Raw genomic sequence first — 23,591 nt, forward strand, 5'->3', positions numbered from 1 at the left:
CTTCCTCACCACTTCCTCCATCTCCCTCAGCACTTACTCTACCTCCCTCACCACTTCCTACATCTCCCTCACCACTTCCTCCTTCTCTTTCTCACCACTTCCTCCTTCTCTCTCACCTTTTCCTCCTTCTCTCTCTCATCACTTCCTCCCACTCTCTCACCACTTCCTCCCTCTCCCTACCACTTCCGCCCTGTCCCTCACCACTTCCTCCTTCTCTCCCTCACCACTTCCTCCTTATCTCTCTCTTACGACTTCCTGCCATCTCTTCCCTGCTCAGAGGAGACCGACCCTTCCCAGACGTATGGGGATTGTGCTTGGATTCAGGCTCTGCCCCTACCTAACAGCTGGGTGCTGCAGTGCACGTTTCTGGACCTTTCTGAGCTGAGGCTTCCCTGTCTGAAGAATGGGAATGACAGTAACAGCAGTTATCTTACTGACAAGAATTGCATTTGGTAAGCATCCACAGCACTCAGCATAGAACTGGACAAGCCAGTGCTGAATAAATGTCAGTGACCAGCTAAAGGACCCCCCCATTCACGGTGACAGCAGCTGTCATCACTGTGAGTAGTATTTCTGCACTCCCGTGGTCTCCCCTTCCTGCTCTCTCCCAATATTATAAGATGCAAACGTCTCCATCCCTGGACCGTGGCTTTCATGGGGTCTCAGTCGTTTTCTATCTGGACTCAGGCTAATTTTCTAACAGTCTCCCTGTGACCTTCTCAAATCCCTAGGCCATTCTCCACTGTGTCCCTAGCAGGGAATGTTTCCAAAACATAAATGTGATCATATCACTTCCTGCTTACCGTATGTCAGGGGCTTCCTCTTGCCTTCAGGATGGAGTCCAAACACCTCCTTGCACCAGTTCTTCTGTTCCTGTCCCGTTTCCTGCACACTTGTTCCCAGCACGTGAGCACACACACACACACACACACACACACACACACACACACACACTGAGTTAGATGTGCCACCCCCAATTAAGGGGTTTATTTCCTCAAATTATGGTAACTATTATTTGAATCCCCCACTGAATTTTGAGGTTAGTAGGGACTGTCTAGCCACTGTTTTTTTTTAATACACAGTAAAGTGTATAAATGCACTAAAGTGTACAGCTTGATGAGTTCTTATATGTGTATGTATCCTTGTGACTTCTACCCAGATCCAGACAGAGAATATGTCAAGCAGCCCAGAGGCTCCTGAGCACCCCGTACCTCCTGGTCCCTAGTCACTCTTCTTCAAGCTCCCAGGGTATTATCATAGCCACTCTCGGGAGCAGGCACGCTCGGATTATTTGTGGACAGTCTCCATCAGTTCACTGGAGGAAAAAATGGATGGCCCACTGACACTCTTGACCATCTCTGCCCTTTGCATTTCTCAGACCAGAGGCATAATAATGCCCAATTTCCATTTAATCAAAGTACTGGCCGCCATGTTATAAATTTATTCAAAATGTTTCCACAGGTCCGGCTGCAGACAGTAGTGATTGTAGATGGTGGTTCCCGTGTAATCCTTATTAAACCAGCTCCCATACCTCATTTTATTATCTCAACAATCTGTAAGGTAAGAAGAGCAGGTATGGTTATTTCATTTTCCAAGGGAAGAAAACTGAGACTCCAGATAGTCTGAACTCCTTCTCTGCTCATGCCCACCACGAAGGGGCGTTTGGTGCATATGGCGTATGGCCATTTCTGTTGGGACAGGCTTCTCATACCTCTTGCTTTTTGATTTCAGCCTTCTTGGATCAACTGTGTCTCCCCCAAACCATATATTGAAACCCTAACCCTCAGTATCTCAGAATGCAGCCTTGTTTAGAAGCAGGGTCATTACAAGATGCAGATGTGAGTAAGATGAGGCCGTACTGGATCCGGGTGCGTCCCTTATCGAATATGTCCTTATAAGAAGAGCAGGAGAGACACAGACCTAAGCAGCGGGAGAAGACCCCGTGAAGCTACCGACTGGAGTGGGGCATCTGCAAGCCAAGGACACTGAGGACTGGGGGCCACTAGAAGCTGGGAGAGGCAGGAAGGATTCTCCTATGCATGTAAAAGTATAGCCCTACCAATGCCATGATTTTGGACTTCTGGCCTCCAGGAGCGTGAGGCAGGAAATTTCTGTGGTCATCCAGTTTGTGGTACTCATTTCAGCAGCCTGAGGACAGGACCCCAGGTCCCATTTGGGCAAATACTTGTCCTCTTGGTCAGAAAGGAGTGAGCCTTCCCTTTGGCCACGGTTGACCTTTCCGCCTGAAGTGCCTCCTCAGCCATCCCATCTATGGGCAACCCCAATCCCTCCTTTAGAACATGGCTCAAATGCTGCCACTCCAGAGATGCTCTTCTTGATCCTAGAGAACGTGGAGGAGTAGACGGCAGAATTCGGATGATGCCTCTCCCCAAATGTCCATTGTTTCTTATTTAGCTTAATTCAAGGGGGCGAAGAGTAGTCCCTTTGACTTTGCCTCTGTTCTGCTGGGGAGGCTGATCCAGAGCTGTAGGAAGACCATGGGGGGCCGGGAACGATCCCTTATGGAATGCTTTCAGGCCAAAGGTTAATCTTCAGGTGCCAGGTGTTACCATTAAGTTGGAATACAAGGAAAGGACAATTCCATTGTGGGAAGAGGTCATGTCCTCTGGTAGATGGAGAGCTGACCCCTTCCTCTCCCTCCACCCCCAGAAGGCACTTCAAGAATATGACCTTGAGAGAGTAAGGTGCAATTGAGACCATCTGGAGGGTCCATGGAACTGAATCTCTTTAAGGCCTCTGTATTAATATTTAAGATTCTGGAGGGCAGGGTGGAGATGCAGTTCTCTGAGTTGGAGAGCAAGCCTCCCATAGAAGTTTCCTTGCTCATTGTACCTTCTGCATGGCATACCCCCCTGGCCTGCCCCTTTCTTCTGTCTCTCCTGCCCCTCCACCTGCTTGGGGCGTTTCAAATTTCACCTGCAGAACTCCCAGAACTCCCGAGGGAGTTTTGAAATCAGAATTAAAACCTAAATGTATTTGATAAAGTTCCTGGTGTCTGCTTGATCAGGGGAGAACACCCCCTTGCCTTGACTCAGTTTTGCACATTGACGTCTTTTTTTTTTTTAAAAGATTTTATTTATTTATTTGAGAGAGAGACAGAAAGCGAGTGAGCACAAGCAGGGGAGTGGCAGAGGGAGAGGGAGAAGCAGGCTCCCCGCTGAGCAGGGAGCCCGATGCAGAACTTGATCCCAGGATCCTGGGATCATGACCTGAGCCCAAGGCAACCGCTTAACCGACTGAGACACCCAGGTGCCCCAACATCCTTTTTTAAAAAAGATTTTATTTATTTATTTATTTATTTATTTATTTATTTATTTATTTATTTATCAGAGAGAGAGAGAGAGAGGGCACAAGCAGGGGGAGTGGCAGGCAGATGGAGAAGCAGACTCCCCACTGAACGAGGAGCTTGACATGGGACTCGATCCCAGGACTCTGGGATCATGACCTGAGCCGAAGGCAGATGCTTGACCGACTGAGCCACCTGGGTGCCCCAGCATGTTGACATCTTAACTGAACCCGAAGGCTCAGCTAGACTGTTTCCTCCAAAGACTTCTCCGAGGGTGAGTGGGAGGTGCTCTCTTTCTCTTCTGAATTTCCCCATGATGTTCTGAGCACATGTTTCGAGTGGGCTTCGATTTCTCCCTACATTCCATTTCACAGCTGTTTACTGAGTGTGTCTGCAGGCCGGGCACTGTGCCAGGCCTTGGGCACTGCTTTCTGAACAGGACAGATACAGTGCCTGATTTCATGGAGCCCACATTTTGTGGTATATGTGTGCTTTTATACTGAAATATGTTCTAAAACTATTTGTGAAGAGAGTGCCGTGTTAGGCCTATTCTCGATCATTGTTCACCTATTCAGTCTGTGGCAGATACACCAGGTGGACCACCACAGCCCGTTGGCTTCATGGGGGATGGGACCGATGCATTTGCACTGGGATCCTGCCTCCTGGAAGGGCCTGCCCTTAGGGTTAAAAGCTCTGCCATTGCCATCTTGAAAATTTTATTACTTTTAAAAATTTAAAAACGTACTACTTTTAAAAATTACTTTTACTCCTTCAAAATTTTTTCCTGCATTTATGGCTCCTGCACTGTCCTGTCTTCTGCCAGTTTCTCAGGAGGGGTTCTTGCCTGCCTTCTCCCTCCCTCCACGGTGCCCCAGGTCGTGACCAGGCTCCCCCGCCCCGACCCCATCCTGCAATCACCGCCGCTCTCCCATCTTGCGGTGTCTGGGTGATGTTGGAAGAGGAGGCCTGGATTCTGCCTTTGCCCTCAGTCGGCCTGGTAAGGGCCCAGGTGTGCACAAAGGGAGTGTTGAGATTGGGCATGTGCATGGTAGTGGTGTTTTAGGGCAGAACCTAGTGGAGACTGTCCCTGCCCCAGGCTGCCCTATTCCACAAGTGACTTGAGCAGGGCCAGACTCTCACCACCTCTGACCCAGGTGCAAGTGCTTGCCAGCTTGGAGACAGAAGCTCGTTGAGGATCTCCTGTCCCCTGTGCATTGGGGTAAGGGCCTGTGGGGAAGGGGGAGTCCTGGTTGGGGGCACAGTGCATTGGTCCATGGAGGGGGTGAGATGTGAGCTCTTGGTGCTGCACTGAGTCCCAGGCACTTGCCAGGGACTATTCCCATGCCCAAGGGAGCATGGCATTAGATAGGGAATAAAAAACACCATGACAGGTTGAGAGAGACTGAGAATGAAAGGGCAAAGTTTCATATTTTAGGAGCTTTAAGAGTGCTTTTCCCCTTTCTGAGAAAGGAGTTCCCCATTTTCATTTTGCATGGGATCCTGCAGCCAGCCCTGCTCCCAGACCCAGCAACAGCCATGCCTCAATTGATTACAGTGACCACACATGCTAGGGATTTGCCATCAGATCTTCCCAACCATATGAGTGGGGAGCCTTGATCATTTTCATTCTGTCTATGAGGATAACGAGGTGCAAGCTGCGCATCCAGGAAGTGGCCAAATTGTGCTCTGATGTGAGTTGTCTGACCCTGGTACTCGAGCACCTGACCATGACGGCTGAGAGGAGCCTCTCGCATGGCTGGTGTGCAGTTAAGATTTTGTGAATTGAATGCATGGGTGGAGGAGCTGGGTGTGGGAGCAGAAATCACGCCATCACCTGCCCTCCTGGACTGCATTTAGGAAAGACCAGAGCATGAGCGCCCCGTACGAGCAAAGCCAGAGGACACGGGGCTGTGTGGTCGGGCAGGGCTGGGCCTGCGGTCCTGAGTGGGCGGCAGCACGTGACCACCTGCAGCTGCCGAGCAATGGCGAGCACAGCATCACTGGCTCAGCTGGCCCTTCCTCCTACACAGGGCCTGGCCATCTTGTGCCCAACTCTGGTAAAGCACCATTTTGTTTCTGCTTCACCATCTGCTTTTCCTGTTCTTTTGCGAGCTGTTCTAGGTGTGCTTATTTCCCCTTTTGCTCTGGAGGGGAACGTGGGGCCTAGGCAAAAGACACCCAGTGCTCAGGAAGTCCGCTCATTTCCCATGAGACCACCCTCCTCCACCCCAAATGCCTTTCCTCAGTCTTTATTGCCCTGTCTCTGAGCATTCTACCTTGGATCCTAAATTGGGGTGCATTCCAGCTTTTTTCTTTTTTTTTGCAAAGTGATAAAATATGGATGCATGCCCTTTTTAAAGCTTTTGTTTTAATATTATTGTGACTTCAAGAACCATACAGAACATTCAGGAAATACTATCATGCTGGCTTTTCACAGTAATGTGGAAGGGGTTATATGTTTGGAATTAACTCAAATTATCAGCAATTTTAATCAGTTTTTTTTTTTTTGCACCATTCAGAGAGCAAAATTACAATTGCCTGTGTTTGTGTGCGACAGTGTATTTTAGATAATTAAAAATTAGCCCGTGAAACCATAGAGATCTTTATAGGAGCAGGAAGGATTTGGAGGCAGCCTTTCCCTCCAGGCAAATGAACTGGACTTTTATGAGAGTAAATACGAAATCTGAATCCAGCTGCACATTTTATTAAAACTGCTAACATTTCATGGTCACCTCTGCTTAGCTGGCAGCCTTCCGGAATAGTCACCCCTGGCCGTATCTTATTAGCAACCTGCAAGAAAATAACTAAAAATAATCGGCTGTTGACATGATTATTTAAGCCTCTAAGAAATGCATCCTGATGACTGTGCGTGACCGTGTGGTGGCTGCGCTCTCCTCCGTCCTGCCTCCAGTCCGGCTCCACTTCTCGGCTGCTGCTTTAAGACTGCAGAGCGCCCCAGCGGCCAGAGGCAGGGGAGGGGGTCCCCGCTCGCCTCCGCGCCGCTCGCTCGCTCCGCGCCCGCCCGCCCGCCTCCCAGGCAGGGAAGGTTAGCGACGGATCACTGCGATTCGGGCCGCGGGAGAGGAAAGATGAGCCTGCCCGCCCGCCTGCTGCCTGGATGTGGAGGCTGAGGGCTGGCGCACGGGAGGCCGCTTGCTGCGCATTCGGGGCGCCGGGTGCCCGGGATGAGCTCACGCCCGCGTCTGCGGCTCTCTCCACCTGCCGACCTGCCGGCGGCCCCCTGAGCTGACGGCGCACCTGGGCTGCAGCCCCGCCGGCCCGCTCTGGCCGCAGCGTTGGGCGCGGCGCCCGGGAGCAGGCGTGCAGGAGCGCAGCGCGCGGCGAGCGCAGCCCTCGCCCCGGAGCCCGGCCGCGCCGCGTGCCCGGGCGGCTCGGCAGCAGCGGCGGCGGCGGGCGGGCGGCGGCCCCCGGGCAGGTGGCGAGCGAGCGGAGCCGGGCGGAGCGCGGGGGGCGAGGCCGGCGCGTCGCTCGCGGGAGGCCGGGGAGCAGCAGGGGCATGTGGATACTGGCTCTCTCCTTGTTCCAGAGCTTCGCGAATGGTGAGCCTTTCGGTTTGGGGTGAATTTCATTGCTTGTATGGACCGGAGTGTGGGGGCATTGGATGCATGGGTGAAGTCTTTCCCTTCTTCTCCCCCAATCTGTGCTTAAATTGTCATGCGTTTCTCTTTTTAAAAAATATTATTTTTATTTCTTTGGGGAGGAGAGGAGGCAATGTAGAGAGGCCGGGGGGGAAGAATTGCTCTGTAATCATTTAAAGGAGCTTACCTAGCAAAGTGACGGCTCCGAGCTAACTCCGGTACTAGATAGCTACCTCATTCAGAATAAACCAGGTTTGGCGAGAGGAGGAGAGACCGGGAAGATCACCACTTTGACACATTATAACCTCAAAGGGATATGACATTCCAAGTGTGGGCAGGTGGAGGGTCAATTAAGAACACTTGCTTTCACATTCAAAGCTTTTTGAGCTTTTAAAAGATGTGCTTTAAATCTGCCACAATTCATCCCCGGCAGCAATGAAGCCTTTAAGAAAGATCTGTCCTTCCCCCCCTTCCTCCCCCAACCTCCAGGGTACTACATATTCCTCACCGTCATTTATGTAAAAATATGCACTCATAAGCATGACATCATCTGAGATGTTGACAAATTTTTAAAAACACCTGTACAGTTGTACAAATGACATCAGTGAATATCGTAAATAGAATTCCTTTCCTCACGCCCATCAGTATTACATTTTAAAATGCTTTCTTCCTGGGGATTTGGAAAGCTATTGCTCTTGCCTGAGTCAGACCCAATTAGTAAGTGTGATTGCACCTTAGGTTGCCTGTCACCGCGTAAATATGAACTTACATGTATGAATGGCTTCCTCTCATTTGGGAACGGGGGGGGGGGGGGGAATTGTCATCATTTAGCATTGCCTGGGAATAGCTAGCTACAGCTTAAATTCCCATTTCAAATTTTGGAGCACAAATCTGCATAAAACGTATGACTTGCTGACAGTTAAAATTAAACCATTAAGCAGAATCCCCTATCCAGGAGAGAGGGAGAGAGAGAGCTCGTGGGGGTGGGGGTGAGAGGGAGGAAATCTCACCCTGGTGAGAAAATGCCAGAAGCCAAGGGGAGGCTCTGAGATTTTCTTGGAAGATGCACAGGGAAGCTCTGAGTGTTAGCTGCATAGGGGTGCATTTTTTTTTTTTTTTTTTTTGCCTATCTAGATAGCATCCTAAGAATCATCTCACTGACAGGCCAGAGGAAACGTATAAACTTTGTAAAATTAAAAAAAAAAAGATGACTAAGAAAAGATGGAGCTGAAAGAAGGCGCTCCTGAAATTAACATGGAAATGATGCTTTGCTCTGTAATATAACCTAAAGCAAAGTGTTCAAACTTTCATTTGGAGGTTTCCCAGCCGGAGAGATTCGCAACAAGTTCTGACATGACCCCATCTTTCCCAGAGGGCACTCTACCTCTTCTGCAGCCTCGTGGGAATTTACCTTGGGGGGAGAGATCTGCTAATGTGTGGTGATGCTTCAGGAAGGTCGGCCCTTTCTGCTGCTCTGCTCATGTAAACTCAGAGAAAACGTAAAAATCACATACGTCTCTCCCGTGCCTCCAAGCCTTGACGGCCTGTCTCACCTGTCAGGGCGTACATCTCTGGACTCCTCGGAAAGACCAGGATCATAGGAGGAAGTGAAATCTCCATCCTGGTGGGAAGTATGTGTTTCAGGATGACAGAAGACTGAGTGCCAGTCAATCAGTTCTCACTTTACAGTTTCATGGTTAGAGGTGACAAAAATAGTATGGAAGGATTTCTGGTACCGTCTCTGATACAGGGATGCTGAGAGTGTGTGTGACTTTTTAAAACATTAATTTTCATACTAAAAGAATCACAAGAGAATCATAGAGAGTGAGAAAATTGTGTAAAACCTCAAATATTCTACATGGAAAATATATGCAAAGACTATGTGCATATGTATGAGCATTCTCTCTCTCTTTTTTTTTTTTTTGAGCATTATCTTCTTACATCTTTTTCAAGACCTTTAAAGTTGATTGATAATTACCATTATTAGGACTGTAATGAACACAGGTAGAGGTCATAATACAAGGCTGCACATGCAAATGAATATTTTACGTGGCTGTATTATGTGGCCTGATGCTATCTATCAGAAGGCTATGGAACTCTCTTATATAAAAATGGCCCTCTCTTTATATGACCAAGCATTAAAAAAAATTAAAAAAAGAAAGGCCCGACTGTAGAGCTCTGGGCTCTTTCATTTTGGGGTAGGGGGCGGGGAATCAGCTTTAAAGAGTTTCTCAATGAATGATATTCAATGCCTACCGTGCAAAGGATCATAAAATATATGGTCAGGTGAAAATAGACTAAGGGTCCAATTTGGAATGCTGTCTGTTCATAGGACCACATTCAAAAATGTGAAATCAGATGGTTCTTACCTATCTGAATGAGACTTGGAAAAAAAAAAAAAAGAAAAAATTTTTTTCAACAACTATCGTAGTTTAGTCTACCTTAATTTTGAAAAATTCCTGAATGTGTGTGATAAAAGATCTATGAATTCTAATACTTAAGCTGATTACCGCTAGGCCTCAAACAGCAAAATGTCTGACATGATTTTAAAGAAATCTGTTTGTAACAGGTTATGCGGTTTGATATTTTGGGGGGTGCTAACAAAATAAGAACCCCCCCTTGGGCATCTGCATTTTCACAGTAGGCAACAGCATTTTTCCTACTGATGTAATGGGATGTACATTTATTGCTTAATAAAAGCATGGTTGCTGGACAGGCTGCAGACAGGGTTTTGGGTGACAGAAGTGAGTGAGCAGTCCCTCCATGGGTTAAACCCTTGAATGAATTACCTCACCTGATCAGGTGCTGTCATCATGTTTAAAGCAGTCAACTTGTTCTGCAGTGTTCTGGAAATACTCACGGGAGACCTTCGGTTATAGTGCAAGGAATCGGGGTCCATGAATGTGCAGACACACATCCACACACACGTCCCTGGATGTCCCTTTAGGACAGGATCATGCTGCATTGTGTTTAAGCACAATTTCTTGTGGTTTTAACCCCACTGAGCACATTCTAGTGTAAGATTCTTGTTAAAAGCATAGACAGGCCTCTGGATAAGCAGACTGAGGAACAATAAGCATATTTATTACATAGAATACATTTTTGCCAGTATCTCTGCGTCTCTTTGGATGTACACACGTGTCCCTGACGTCTTTTCTTGACCCACGGACTCTTGACGTTTGCTGCTTTTGCTGTTTTCAAGAAGCGCGTGGAGATTAGAGAAGGTGGGGGGTGGAAGAGAGACAGGTATTCATCAGAGTGGAGGTGGGGTGTCAGCCCCTTGCGGGCCTCACCAGTTCATCTTGACAGGATATTACATACTGCAAACTGGACATTTTAATTTAAATTTAGGAGTAGACCTTTGTACAAATGCGCCTTGAGGGCTTTGAAAATGACTTTTATTTTATTCATGTAAATACACGCAAGTAAACAGTGTCATTAGGTGAATAATTTCAGGGCCTCCTGCCCTCACCACCCTCCCGTGTTTTTATTAAGCAGATTCAAATTCTATCTCAGAATTTCAGAGCTCACCTGAAATTTCTAGGTCCCTTAAGCTGTGTGCTCCTGCCAGATGCCCTCTGTAGGAAAACAAAATGCCACGCAGACCTTTAATAAATGCCAACCCATCCTTCTCTACTTCTTGACTCCCTCCTGGATGCCACTTTAGCATGATCACAGTTCACTGCTGCCTCGGGCAATCAGGGACCCACTGGGCAGAACGGGGACAATATACAGCATGCTGGTAGGGGAAATAATTTTGACCAAAAAAAATTGCCAATCTAAATCCCTAATTCCTGGACCTCCACGTAGCTATCAAAGTGTTTTATCATTGATGTGTCTGAGATGAGAGGCAATGAGGATTTCCTGAAGGGACTCATGCAGTGTGCATTGAAACTTGATCTAAAATTTTGGGCTAAGAGAGGGAGAGAGAGAAAGAAGAGGGAGAGAGAAAGAGAGAGAGAGAGAGATGGAGAAGGTCATTTTCTAAGGAGAGACCTATGAACACTGCAGGAGACTAGATATTTATGTTTGAAAAATTAAAGGATGCATTTCTCAGTGGATGCATTTACAAAATCGATGGCATCCAAATTTCACAAAATTAGCTGGATTGTCGGGGTGAGACTGTGAACTGCCTCCTCAGCAACTGACAGGCGGTGGAGACGATTCGTTCAGGGTTCGCTTAGGCAGGGCGTCCAGTAGCATTTTCTTGGTTTGCCCGTGTGTTGGGTGCAGCCGGGAAAGCAGGCAGGGCCCCGGGGCGTTCTCGTGCAGACGGCCGCGTCTGGGCATTTTCTTGGCTGCTGGGCGGAAGTGCACGCTGGCTCTTGGTGGCCGAGGGCCGGCCGGCCTAGGAGACGGAGAGGGGCTGCTACCTGCATGTCAATTGTGTCCCTGCCATAGGACACTAGTGGGCGGCAAACCTCACAAGACGGGTGCAGCCAGCCTTCCTCAGCAGAGCAGGCAGACCCGCCGCCTCCGGGGCAGCACTGCATGTGCGGCGATCGGGGCTCGGAGGCTCTCCTCCCCGCGATCTCTCCAGCCCCAGGGCCCGTGGCTCGGTGCACTTGTCCAGGAGCAGCGCGAAGCCGTGCCGGGGAGGCAGCGTCCGGGCGTCTTTGTTTCCGATTTTACAAAGGAGGACCCCGTTGGCAGCACTGTTTTGAAACCTAGAAGGTGCATAGAAAGGAAGGTTGCATTTGCATAGCCCCTTCCAAACTGGCGGGGGAGCCGGGCCCAGGCGTGTGCGTCTCCTCTTGGAGGTGGCAGCTCCAGGAGCAGCCCCGCGCCTGATTGGCTGACCTTCCAATGTCATTCCAGGAGGCGCTGCTTGCTTCTCCTCCTGCTGATGGTGGCAGGGGTGATGCTGCCGCTCCCGAGCCTCTGCAGTCCGTCTGTCTCGCTGCCACGCAGGGCTCTGTGGCCAGGAGCCCCCTCCCCGCTCCCCCAGGCAAATTGGGCAGCACCTGTTCACCTGGGCCCGTGTTAACTCTTCACCTCCCAGAGAACTGGGCACAGGAATTCCCATCTTCTATGTCCCTCCCCCCCCACATTTGTGTTCTTTTTAATGTGTGGAAGATAGGAGAAAATTCAAAGTTGCATTTCCCTCCCTGAATTTATGGGTTAAGATAACACGGTGGGAATGGAAGATTCCAGGAGCCCGACACGCACCCAGTTCTGGATTCGCAGGGTGCAGGCCACAGGATGCCTTCTGCAGGTGACACCATCCACCAAGGGGGCAGGAGGGAAGTACCACGGGGCAGATAGATGACTGGTGTCTGGCTCAGAGGTTGGATAGCTTCTGGTCAGGATGCTGGGCAGGGCTGGATTCAGAGACCCCAGATTAGGTCCCTGCATTATCCTCTTTCATAGGACCTTGGCCATGCTCTCGACAGTGTCTAGGGCAGTCCATAGCTGTTTATTTCTTTGGTGCTTATTTGGCTAGTGACTGTCCCCCTCTCTAGAAGGTAAGGTCCACAGTTTAGATCCACTGTGCAGAGCGCATGCATGGAGTAGGTGGAGATGGGTGTTGGCAGACTGAGTGAACGAAGGGACAGATGACGGACAGAGCCCTCCTCCCTTCCTCACCTTCCCCTCCTCTCTCCCACCTCTCTCCTGCCCCCACTTCACCTTTCCTTTGCTCCTTCTGGGCCCCAGTCTCGAACCATGGTGAGAAAGGAACATAAGCAACTGTGTGGATTCCTTGGCTCCTGCCAAGGACCTGAGGGCTTTAGAAGCGTTTATTTGCTAGAAATGCTCCTGGGGCATTTTTCTGTCTTTTCCAAAATGGATTCACATTTGGAATCAGCGCTGGGTCCCCATCACAGGAACATTATGGTGATGCAGTTGCTTTAGGTGCTCTTCCTGATGTGGATTGGGTCAAATGTCACAGAAAGTAAGTCCATAAATACACCAACCCCCTTGTTCTCAAGTATATGCAGCTAAGTGCACGATTCAGAAATCCTATACAATGTTTACCGCCCTGCTGCATTCTGAAAACCAGTCATAAACATGAAATCGACACAGAGGTTTCCCTCGGGATTCTTGGGAATCCATTTCTTCATCAAAGAGCCACCAGGGACATCAAAACAAAGCTCGGTTTCTTAGGCCTTAATTGTCTTAAAAAAAAATCACATTACTATTTTTTTTTCTTAAGTATCCCATTGATTTATGAGTTTCTCAGCGTTATCTCTTTTTGCTCGTTTTGCAGCAGAACCAAATGTAAAAGTTAGTTCCTTCATCAAAGTAACATGAAAGGAGTAAGTTTTATTCATTACTGAAATTTCGACTTATCAGATTAGGTGTCATAATTTACATTATTTACTATCTTTTGATACTTGGTGATCTGTATTTGTTCTGTGTTGATCAATGATTACGGTATTTTTAAAAAAAGTCATTTGGCTGGGTGAATTTTTGGTCTTTAAGCTCCCTGGAAATATGTAAATATATATCCTGGTTTAGCCGAGACGGGAGGAATGGGGTTGATGAGATATTTGTCGAGATAAGAGGAAGGAAGGGGCTCCTGCACAGAGAGACAGCATGACAGAGATTAATAAATCTTGCCCGCATCCCTATTTAAGTTATTTTTACGCAGACAACAGTGAGTAAGATTTAAGAGTGAGCAAGCAGTCCTATTTATAGAACACCGTTTTTAAATGCAGTGGTTGAGACAGTGAAAGAAAGAATGGAAAATGCGAGAGATCACCTCCATACCGAATGCCGGCTTCCCCTAACTTCCCGGCACCATAGAGAATTTTTGCAGGAGACCAAAAAGGCATGCCAACCCTTGCTGAGGTCCTGAGAAATCGCTTTGGACACTGCAGATTGTTCTAGAAATGCTCCCTGGGTTTAAGTCTGTGTCTGACTCGGAGGTGGGGTGGGGAGCCAGTGTATATATTGTCGGAAACTGGGCCTGGGTAGGTCTGAAGAGGGGAGTGCAGGGAGAGTGTGGAGCGTGCTGCGTGGGCACAGATCCTCGCTGGGCAGTGCGCATCGCCTCTTTTGCAGGTCAGCCACAGAAAGTAGGACCGCCGAATCCGCGGGCACGTTTGTACCAGAGTGATTACTGAGAGCAGGGTTCAAATTTAGGCTCTTGTGATGATCACAGGTTCCTCCACGTTAATCGGCAACTCAAGTCTGGAGATTTAACTTGTTCTATCCGCTCTCCTAAATGGGCAGGCCAGATGGGCAGGCCAAGTCACCACAAGCTGCTTGATTGACATAAATGTTACCGGACAAAGAAAAGAGAACACACCTGCTCTTAACAATGAACACGTCTTCCTTCCTAACACTGCATCTGTTCCTTGTAACACTTTGGTTTTACTAGTCTCAAGTGGGCCTTATTTTCTACTAAGAGTAGAACGTTTGAATTTGTATGGAAATACTGCTGGTTTACAGGTGGGAGATGTGAACAAAAGCCACATCCTGACCTACCCCTGAGCGCGGACGCTCTGAAAAGCATTTGTCTTTTGTCTTGTGAAGAAGCATCTGTAAAATGGGCCATTTTGTGGCCAACCTCTCCAGACTGTGGAATGTGCATTTTTGCTGAGGTGGTAGAAGGAGATGTGAACTATTTTAATTACCGATTTTGACTGATGTGAGCCTTGCCTCTTTTATTTTGTCTTTTAAAGATTTTATTTATTTATTTATCAGAAAGAGAGAGAGCACAAGCAAGGGAAGTGGTAGGCAGAGGTCGAAGCAGTCTCCCCACTGAGCAAGAAGCCCGATGTGGGATTCGATCCCAGGACCCTGGGATCATGACCTGAACGCTTAAGTGACTGAGCCATCCAGGTGTCCCGAGCCTTGCCTCTTTTAATATTGAAATGAGGAACCAGGAAATAGTTTTAAGCTTCATTTTACACAGAATTTAAACAATTCTTATTGTCTGCTGTGCACAAATACAGTGAAAGTTTAGAGTTCTTTTTTCTAGATACCTGAACTCTCAAATTACTGGATATTTCTGCAAAAGCTACAGTGGTGATAACACTCTCAGTGCAGATCGTGATGACCTCAGGGTCCCCAGGTGCCCTCTGCATCCTCAGGGGACCTCCATGAGGATCACGTTCAGCTGGGACTAGAACCCCCAGGAGGCAGGATGCTTGCCGAGGTGGCCTGCGCCACACGCTGAGGAGCTGGGCTGTGTGAAATGGCCGACGGCAGTGGAGACCCTCACCATTCACACCTTTTCCTAATATTGAGTAAAACATTGACATTCCTCATGAAATCTCTGGTTCCTCACTCACTGATTGAACTTCGGGGTGATGGCAAGATTTCTGTGATTATGTCCTAAGACAGAAACAAAGTCTGAAGATAATTAGAACCATTGCAGTTCTGTGTGTTTTTAAATTTTATTCCCCCTTTTTTTTCTACATAAAGGACCTGAGTTACGCTGTGGAAACTTATGAGTAAATATATTTTCTCATTAGAGAGACCCGAGATTCATCTCTTCTCTCCACTGTGGCCTGATTTGATCTTGGGTTCCCACAGGACACCAGAAACCCCAAATCCCAGCCTGCTTAATTACAGTGTTTATTTCTTAATATTGGCTGTAGAGCATTTTTAATAACTGATTTGTAGCTGCCCGGGTAGAAATAACAATGCTTTGTAGTATTACATGGGAGACTTCAGGGGTGAGCTGAAGACCCCGACTCCAGCTTGGGCAACTTGATACCGTAGATGGGGCTCCATGGGTAATTTGTCACCCATCCTGGAGCTGGTCATTGCCGTTCCTGCAAAGGGTAGTCACTTGCCTATCTGATGGCCAGTGAACAAGAAATGCATACCAAATGTGAAATGCTCTCTAAGAAAAGAATTATTCTTTCATAAATTATTTAGGTTGGTGAAACCTAAGTTAGCAGTTCCTGTGTGGTACCTTGACATGAGTGTAGAAAGCAAGTGGGATGGTTAATTACCAGATACGTGTGTATTATGACTCGCCAAATCAATACCTGTTAAATCTTTGGTGGCTACCGTTTTACAATAGACCTGATGGATATTTACATAGAAAGCTGGGAGGAAAAATTCTGACCTACACGTGATATTGGTATTTGTCTTGGGCAATTCCTTTGATCAGTGGTTCGTCTGTGTCTTGTGGCATCTCATGTCACCAGCCCCAACCACCCCCCTTGTTATTTATGGTCACAAGAGACCCCTCATTCTCCCTTTTGCCCCATCGCTGATGATGGGAGTAGGACAATATGCTGTGGGCTTTGGTGGCATCGGGTGCTTGGAGGCAGTGGGAGTAAAGGTTACGGGAAGACCAAAAATATGGAGAAAGGAGCTGCCCCAGCCCCATGTCAGGGTAACAGGAACAGACGGGAGGAAGGAGGAGGCAGGCTGCCTCCACCGTGGGCCCTGTTCTAGTAATGTGCCTCCGTCTGGACCTTCTCAGCTATGGATCAAGGCCACTGGTTCTCAATGCCCATATGGGCTGGGGCAGGGAAGAAGAAGCTAAGGAAATTTCCTGGAGAGTTGTTCCCCTCAAGAGTCTCGTATTGGAGATTCTAAGGCCGGCACCATTTTGGGAATGGGCTATAGCTGGAAAAAGTTCCTCAGGTCTCCTTCCAACGTGTACCTTTGCCATCATTTTCCCCACCCCCATAGGCCCCCAACTTCGTGCAGAAGACTCAGCTAATAGTTTATATATTTCCCAGCTCTGACCACCAGAAAGTCTGGTTCTGCAGCTCTGGGGGATGCATGGTTTAGGAAACGGCCTTATTTTTCTGATCCAGGTGGCCCATAAGCCACCTCTGGAAACACACACACTTGGAAAGGGGCTTCCTGGCCCTCGCTGGACGTAGAGGGCCAGACACTGGCTAGAAAGCCAACCCAGTGAAGTTTAAAGTGGACTTCAATTCTTGGTGAACTCTGTATTGAGTAATGATTTATTGGCAGGGATTAACATATGTGAGGCTAGGTAGTCATTGACTATTGTATCAATTTGGGCAGGTTGGGGGAGAGATGGTGGTAAAAGCTGGAAACAGGGAAGACCCTGAATAGGGAGAGGTATGACCCCATCAGGGGCACTTCTAATTTGGCTGCTAGTAGCTTGGGAATCATTTGCATCTAAACATATATATATATATATATATATATATATATATATGTGTGTGTGTGTGTGTGTGCATGTATATGCATGCCATTTTTTCTTATTGTCAGAGTTTCTTGGATGTTCTGGCTTATTGCTAGCATGTGCTTTGCTTTTGGACCTGGTTCCCTTTTTTTTCCCTCACATTGACCCCTTCCTTGCTAGCAGTTGGAGTCCTAGCAGAGAAACCCTTTGAAACCTACATGTAGTCCCATTGCTCCAAGCAGGAAGCCAATAGTGTGAAATCGAGTGGGTGATTGTACTGAGCAGTCTTGAGAGATGAGCTAGGGCAGATTGAGACAGGACAGGAAAATGGATCTGTTTGCAGCTTGAAGTTTTGCTTTGGTGCCAACCTGGGAATATGACATATGCCTTCATTCAAATATCGGTGCTCAAGCTCCTTCCAAAGTCAGATAAAACCACTTGGGGATCATTTGCTCTTTTGGGTTTTCTTGGTCTCTGCCTCCTTCTTTGAGGCAGATGACCCCAAATTGGCCGTATTTATCATATGAAGCATGCGCTGTCATGCCAAGTTGTCACAAAAAGAGAAAATGGCGCATCAGGACATATATGCATTTTTAGACCTTGTCACATGTATGATAAAATTGAGGACAATTACTAGTGGCAGAATAATCCTTTCAAAACACCGTGTCCTTGATTTTTGAACTAAAATAGACTTGAATGTGTGCTGGAGAGAGGCCTAAATTCAGAGCCTTAAAAAATATCCTTTTGTGTCCTGAGATCTTATTTTAGATAATATTAAAAATAACTTTCCCTCCTAGGCATCTTAAACAAGTTTGATGTTATAATGCTTTGGCGATTTTATTGTGATTCACTGCAGAGATTATCTTTTTAGAGCGGCTGTTTTGATATTTAGCTTTAGAAGAAAATGGTATGAAAGACATCACAGGCTGAAGAAATGTGATTTCTGCTTACTCAGAACTACAGGAATTAGGGGAGACCCCGTTTCTTTGCAACAATAGGCTCCTACTCCTACGTTCCCTTAAAAGGGGGGCATTGTGCTAGGAAGTCAGCAGCTCTGCCGAGGGAGTTCGCAGAAGAAGATCTCGTCTAAAATAGCTCCTAGTCCCTCTCTGATCTGGAGTTCTCAAAACCGCCGCAGTTTGTACGGACTGTTCTCTTTAAAATTTTGTACTGGCGCAGGTCACTCTCTTTTGATCTCTCCCCCGTGGGAAGGGCATAAATATTTCCATCATCAAGTTTAATGACCTGCAAGAGACTCACGAGTCATTGTAAATGGTTAAACACTTTCCCTAGAAGAAATACAAATGAGAGGTTGTGTGACTCAGATTTATTATTAGAGTAAATCACCTTAACCCGTAGAAAATATTTATTACATGCTGTAGTAAGTGTGGAGTGTTTTCCCCTTCGGTTCCTAGTATCTGCCTCCCTCTGCAAGCATGAGCATCATTAGGGCCGGGATGTCTAATGGCCCAGCTGCTTAGGGCCGGGCAGGGAGCCCCCTGCAGTGGAGATGGATTTGCAGGGACCAGAGAGGCTTTCGGCTTAGTCCCTTGTCATTATTTTCACCTTCCTGTCTCTCTCCTTGGAAACTGAAGCAAATATCCGAATCTCTGTGCACACATGAGATTATGGGAAGAGAGCCATATTGCCCCAGGGTCCAGAGCCTCTGCTGGCTTTTACTGATTTTGCAGGGGGTTTCTCTCACATGGGCAGGTTGGAGGCACCTGCAGTGATCCCTTAGCTGAAGTCTAGAAGCAAGGGACAGGGTCCTTTCAGCCTGTGGGTGACCCACTCAGGGGTGCCCATGCAAGTCTAGAGATCTTTGCATGGGGGTAGGCTGGTATTTAAATATTCTTCTAGAGGATCCAGGCATGGGCATTCTGGGTTCTTGGGAAGCTCTAAACAGAGCCACGAGACAGGAGGTAAACTCCGTGGAGCTATTATTTTAGGCAGATGGAAATAAAAGCCTCCCTCTCCCCCCTGCCCTTTTATGATTTGATCATTTTGAAAAGGAGTATGATCTTGACAAATTGTGGCCTTCCGTGAAATCAGTGGTTCTAACCAGGGGCAATTTCACCGCCCCCCCGCCAGGTGACAATGGGCCATATCTGGAGACATTTTCAGTTGTCACAGTTCTCTTGGGGGAGGGGATGCCACTGGCCCTGGAGGCCATGGATGTTGCTCAATGTCCCACAAAGCTCAGGAAGGGCACCCCTCCCCCACTGTGATAAATAATTATCTGGTCCAAAATGTCGGTCTTGCAGAGGTTGAGCAACCCTAAGTTAAATAGTGTGGGGCTTAGTTCCTACACCAGAATATCAGGTTTGTTTTTCTCTGTGGATGCCGTAGTGGCCCTGGAGAGACAGCAAGAAGGAAGCTGTTCTGAATCTCAGTTATAATTCCTGGGCTAGCAAACTCATCGCTGCTGATACTTGTTATTGATTAAGCTTTATTTACTATCTGCTTTTTTTTTTTTAATTTTTTTTTATTGTTATGTTAATCCCCATACATTACATCATTAGTTTTAGATATAGTGTTCCATGATTCATTGTTTGTGCATAACACCCAGTGCTCCATGCAGAACGTGCCCTCCTCAATACCCATCACCAGGCTAACCCATCCTCCCACCCTCCTCCCCTCTAGAACCCTCAGTTTGTTTTTCAGAGTCCATCGTCTCTCATGGTTCTTCTCCCCCTCTGATTTCCCCCCCTTCATTCTTCCCCTCCTGCTACATTCTTCTTCTTCTTTTTTTCTTTCTTAACATATATTGCATTATTTGTTTCAGAGGTACAGATCTGAGATTCAACAGTCTTGCACAATTCACAGCGCTTACCAGAACACATACCCTCCCCAGCATAAAAAGTAAACCAAATCCATATCCCCTTTCCAGCCGAGTCACTAAGAACAGGAGTGTCGAGGTGTTCCTCCAGCCCTTTTTCCCCTCAAGTGATTATGCTAATTAGTGTTTGATCAGATGATTAAATTATAATTCGATTAATCCTGCGTGCAAAGTGCTCGGAATGCATTTCTCTCGCCTGGTTACCCTGTGCCCGAAGCACCCTGTTCTGCTGGCTGACGGAGGCCTGCTCTTCCTGAAGATGTGGATTTCTGTTTTCAAAGCACTGCAAGTCCTTTGTTGCACGGTAGCAGGGAGAGGGGATATTTCTGTAACCTGTTCTTCCAGGCAGAGGCTGGGCTGCAGAGCCCTCTGGGAAACATGGAAACCCTAGTTAGGAAGCACCAATTATTTGAAGACATGGGATGCGGAGAAGTGCTGGGAGGGCAGGGAGCGCCCCCGCCTGCCCGGAGGAGGCTGTGAAGCTCCCAAGGCCACCAGCTCGGCCTTTGGCTCTGGAAGGCACCTTCCCTGCTGCCTTCCTCCCAGTCTGGGGGTCATGTGAGCGTGAACTCCCTGTGTGTGGCTGGTCATGGAGCCGTGTTCTCTGTGTTTATTTCAAGTGTGTATTTCCTGAAAATAGCGTTCCACCATTTTGTTTTTGTGTGTTTTAGTTTTTAATAATATGGCTTAAGGTGCCGGTGCTCATCACTGTCTGCTTTTCCACGCCCAGAACTTTCATCTAGGTGGCTTGGAGGTGTGTTGAATGAATGCTTATGAAATGCCCTCATAGGAGAAACTTGAGCTGAGTTGGAAAGAGTGTGAACGGATGCCACGTTCAGGACGGGAGGTTGCCATGGCTCACCTTGTGGTTCCAGGAGCATGGCGGTGGTGGGACTTTTCTTTACACCCTGTCCCTTTCTTCTCCCTTTACGTTTTTGTAGTGGGGGTTGTCCATTTACTAGAAACATCACTATTTAGGATATGTATTTTTTTCTATAGAATGTGTGCGAGTTTGGGTCTGGCTGGAACTTGCGACATTTGCATTTAAGAACAGGCCAGAAGGTGATACATTTATCATCCGTCCCACATACCTCATCCTGAGAAATGCTGGGACCACAGAATTAATGACAGTATAGGGACTAAATACCTGCTTAGATTTTCACATCTCCCCTATTTGAGAAGTGTGCAATATCATTTTTTAACGGATTTTATTTATTTATTTATTTAGCATGAGTTGGGGAGGGGCAGAGGGAGAGGGAGAATCTCAAGCAGACTCCCCGATGAGTGTGGAGCCCCATGCAGGGCTCCATCTCACAACCCTGAGATCATGACCTGAGCAAAAATCAAGAGTCGGGTGCTTAACCGACTGAGCCACCCAGGTGCCCCATGTTCAATATCATTTGTAACAGATTATAATCTTTTGATTTTCTTTGAAGAATGAAATTCTACTTGTAATTCTTCCCATATAAAAACGAAAGTAAGAGGAAACTCACACTTACTGAGCATCTAAAGCATGTAGGCACTTGGCTCACTGTCTTACGCGCACTTGTGTTTCTTAGTAATGAGTGATGATGATGTCAATGGCAATCACAGGCATTACGTATTGCTAAGATGCGAGGTGCAACTTTAAGAGTTTATGGTAGTGCCTATAATGCCCGAAGCTGGGAGGGAGGCATTCTCACCACCATTACCACGGTAAGGTGGGGTTAGACTTTGTGCTGTGTGTTCCATAGCTGACAAATGGCAGAAATGGGCCTGGAAGAAAAAAAAAAAAACTGGCCCTGAGCCCAGGTCTGAGTGCAGACCCACACCGCTGTCCGGCCTCCATGCACCCTCATGCGGTCCAATGAGAAAGTACTTCCAGCATCAGTTTTGTAGACTAAGAGACCAGGGTTTGCAGATGTTGGACATGGACTCTGGTCAGACGGGGCCTGTTGATTCCAGGTCCCTGTTATCTCTGCATTGTGAGCATCCCCAGATCCTCCAAACAAAGCCATATTGACTTGTTTGACTTTTTTTTTAAACTTTGAAAATGATGATGTTAAATTTCCTTTATTTTTTTTTTTTTAAAGATTTTATTCATTTATTTGAGAGAGAGCGAGAATGAGAGACAGGGAGCATGAGAGGGAGGAGGGTCAGAGGGAGAAGCAGACTCCCCGCCAAGCAGGGAGCCCAATGCGGGACTCGATCCCGGGACTCCAGGATCATGACCTGAGCCGAAGGCAGTCGCTTAACCAACTGAGCCACCCAGGCGCCCTTAAATTTCCTTTAAAAGTTGAGCCATAGAAACTTGTTTTGAGAAATTGAAATATCATTTCTGAAGAATGAGCGTATAAATGGGGAAAATTCATTTACTTTTCCTTGTCAGCCATGGTTTATGCACTTGTGCTAAGTTAGGCAGGTAAGGGACAGGTTAATTAACTTTTATCCACTTCAGTGGTGGAGCTATTTTGTGGCATCATGTTCTGTCGTTGGTGTGCTTAAGAGTGACATTTATATTCTGTTCGTGTCACGTGGTGGGACCTTCCCCAGCCCCCAAGTTTAAATTGTGTGTCTGTTTTTAAGTACATTACAGTTCATTTGTCTTGAGCAGACCGTCAGTTCTCACAGGTCATAAAACTAGTTTTTGAAGCTGGTAATTGAAGACTGGTAACCAGGTGTGTGTTTAGCATCAACTAGGGTGTTAGGAAAAAAAGACACAAATTAGTTTTGTGCACACAAGCTTAATTATTTTACTGGCTTGTCCATGGGACAAGTATCCCGAAGAGTTGAGAAAATACTACCTAGACATTCCCACTTGCAGCAAGTAAGGATAATGTATGTGTGTGCATGCCTGTGAATACACCTGCCATGATGTGGCAGCATTCTTACTGTTCGGTGCTTACATAACATTCGAACCAGTTTCTCATACAGGACATATTAGCCTTCTGAGGAGCGTAGGAAGCTCCAGTGCCCAGATATGATGAAAATAGCCCAGCCATGTCAGTGCTCAGAGCTTGAATGACCCATGTTTCCCTTGGCTGGTGGAGCTGTTTCTTGACTGGGTAGCCTCTTGGGGTCACTGCTTGGGGTTCATTGGTAGGAGGTGCATACTCCGCTTGAGGCTCATTGGTGGGACGTGCTAATGGAGTCAAGGCCTGGATCCCCCAGCTGGACTCCTGTCACAAAGTTTGCCTGCATTTCTATCCACTCAGCCACCTCGCAAACCTTGAGTTCTGATCCCATAGAAGACCTGACCACAGAGATGAGAAGATATTGGGGGTATGCCTGTGGGGTCACTGTTGTGTGGTGTGCTGACCAAACCTATTTATAATAATTGCTAATACTTTTTTTTAAAGACTTATTTATTTGACAGAGAGAGAGAGCGAGAGCAGGAACACAAGCAGGGGAAGTGGAAGAAGGAGAAGCAGGCTCTCTGCTGAGCAGGGAGCCCAATGTGGGGCTCGATCCCAGGACCCTGGGATTATGACCTGAGCCGAAGGCAGACGCTTAACGACTGAGCCACCCAGGTGCCCTAGTGATTGCTAATACTTACAGAACACTGACCATGCTCCAGGTGCCGCACTGAGTGCTTAATTATATCATCTCATTTAATCTTCACTCAAATCTTTGAGATACTTCCTCATATTATGCCTCATTTTATCCTTGGGAGGAATCAAAGTGCATCACCTCTTGGAAAGGTGAAGAGGCTTTGTGAAAGTCATATATCCAGCTAGCAGTGAAGGCAGGATTTGAACCCGGGCAATCTAATTCCAGAATGCCTCTGTTGACTACCTG

General features: G+C 47.3%; 1 protein-coding gene across 3 annotated transcripts in view; it reads left to right on the plus strand.

Moving 5' to 3' along the window:
• Positions 1 to 6,763: 6,763 nt before the first annotated feature.
• DSCAM (DS cell adhesion molecule) overlaps positions 6,764 to 23,591 on the plus strand; it is a 784,307-nt gene continuing 767,479 nt past the window's right edge. For all 3 annotated transcript variants that reach the window (XM_078071697.1, XM_078071718.1, XM_078071731.1), the window contains exon 1: positions 6,764 to 6,867. In XM_078071697.1, the coding sequence (XP_077927823.1) occupies positions 6,825 to 6,867 (43 nt within the window). In that variant the 5' untranslated portion in view covers positions 6,764 to 6,824. The remainder of the gene's footprint in view (positions 6,868 to 23,591) is intronic.

This window comes from Halichoerus grypus, chromosome 1, assembly GCF_964656455.1.
Source record: "Halichoerus grypus chromosome 1, mHalGry1.hap1.1, whole genome shotgun sequence".
Taxonomy (NCBI): Eukaryota; Metazoa; Chordata; class Mammalia; order Carnivora; family Phocidae; genus Halichoerus; species Halichoerus grypus.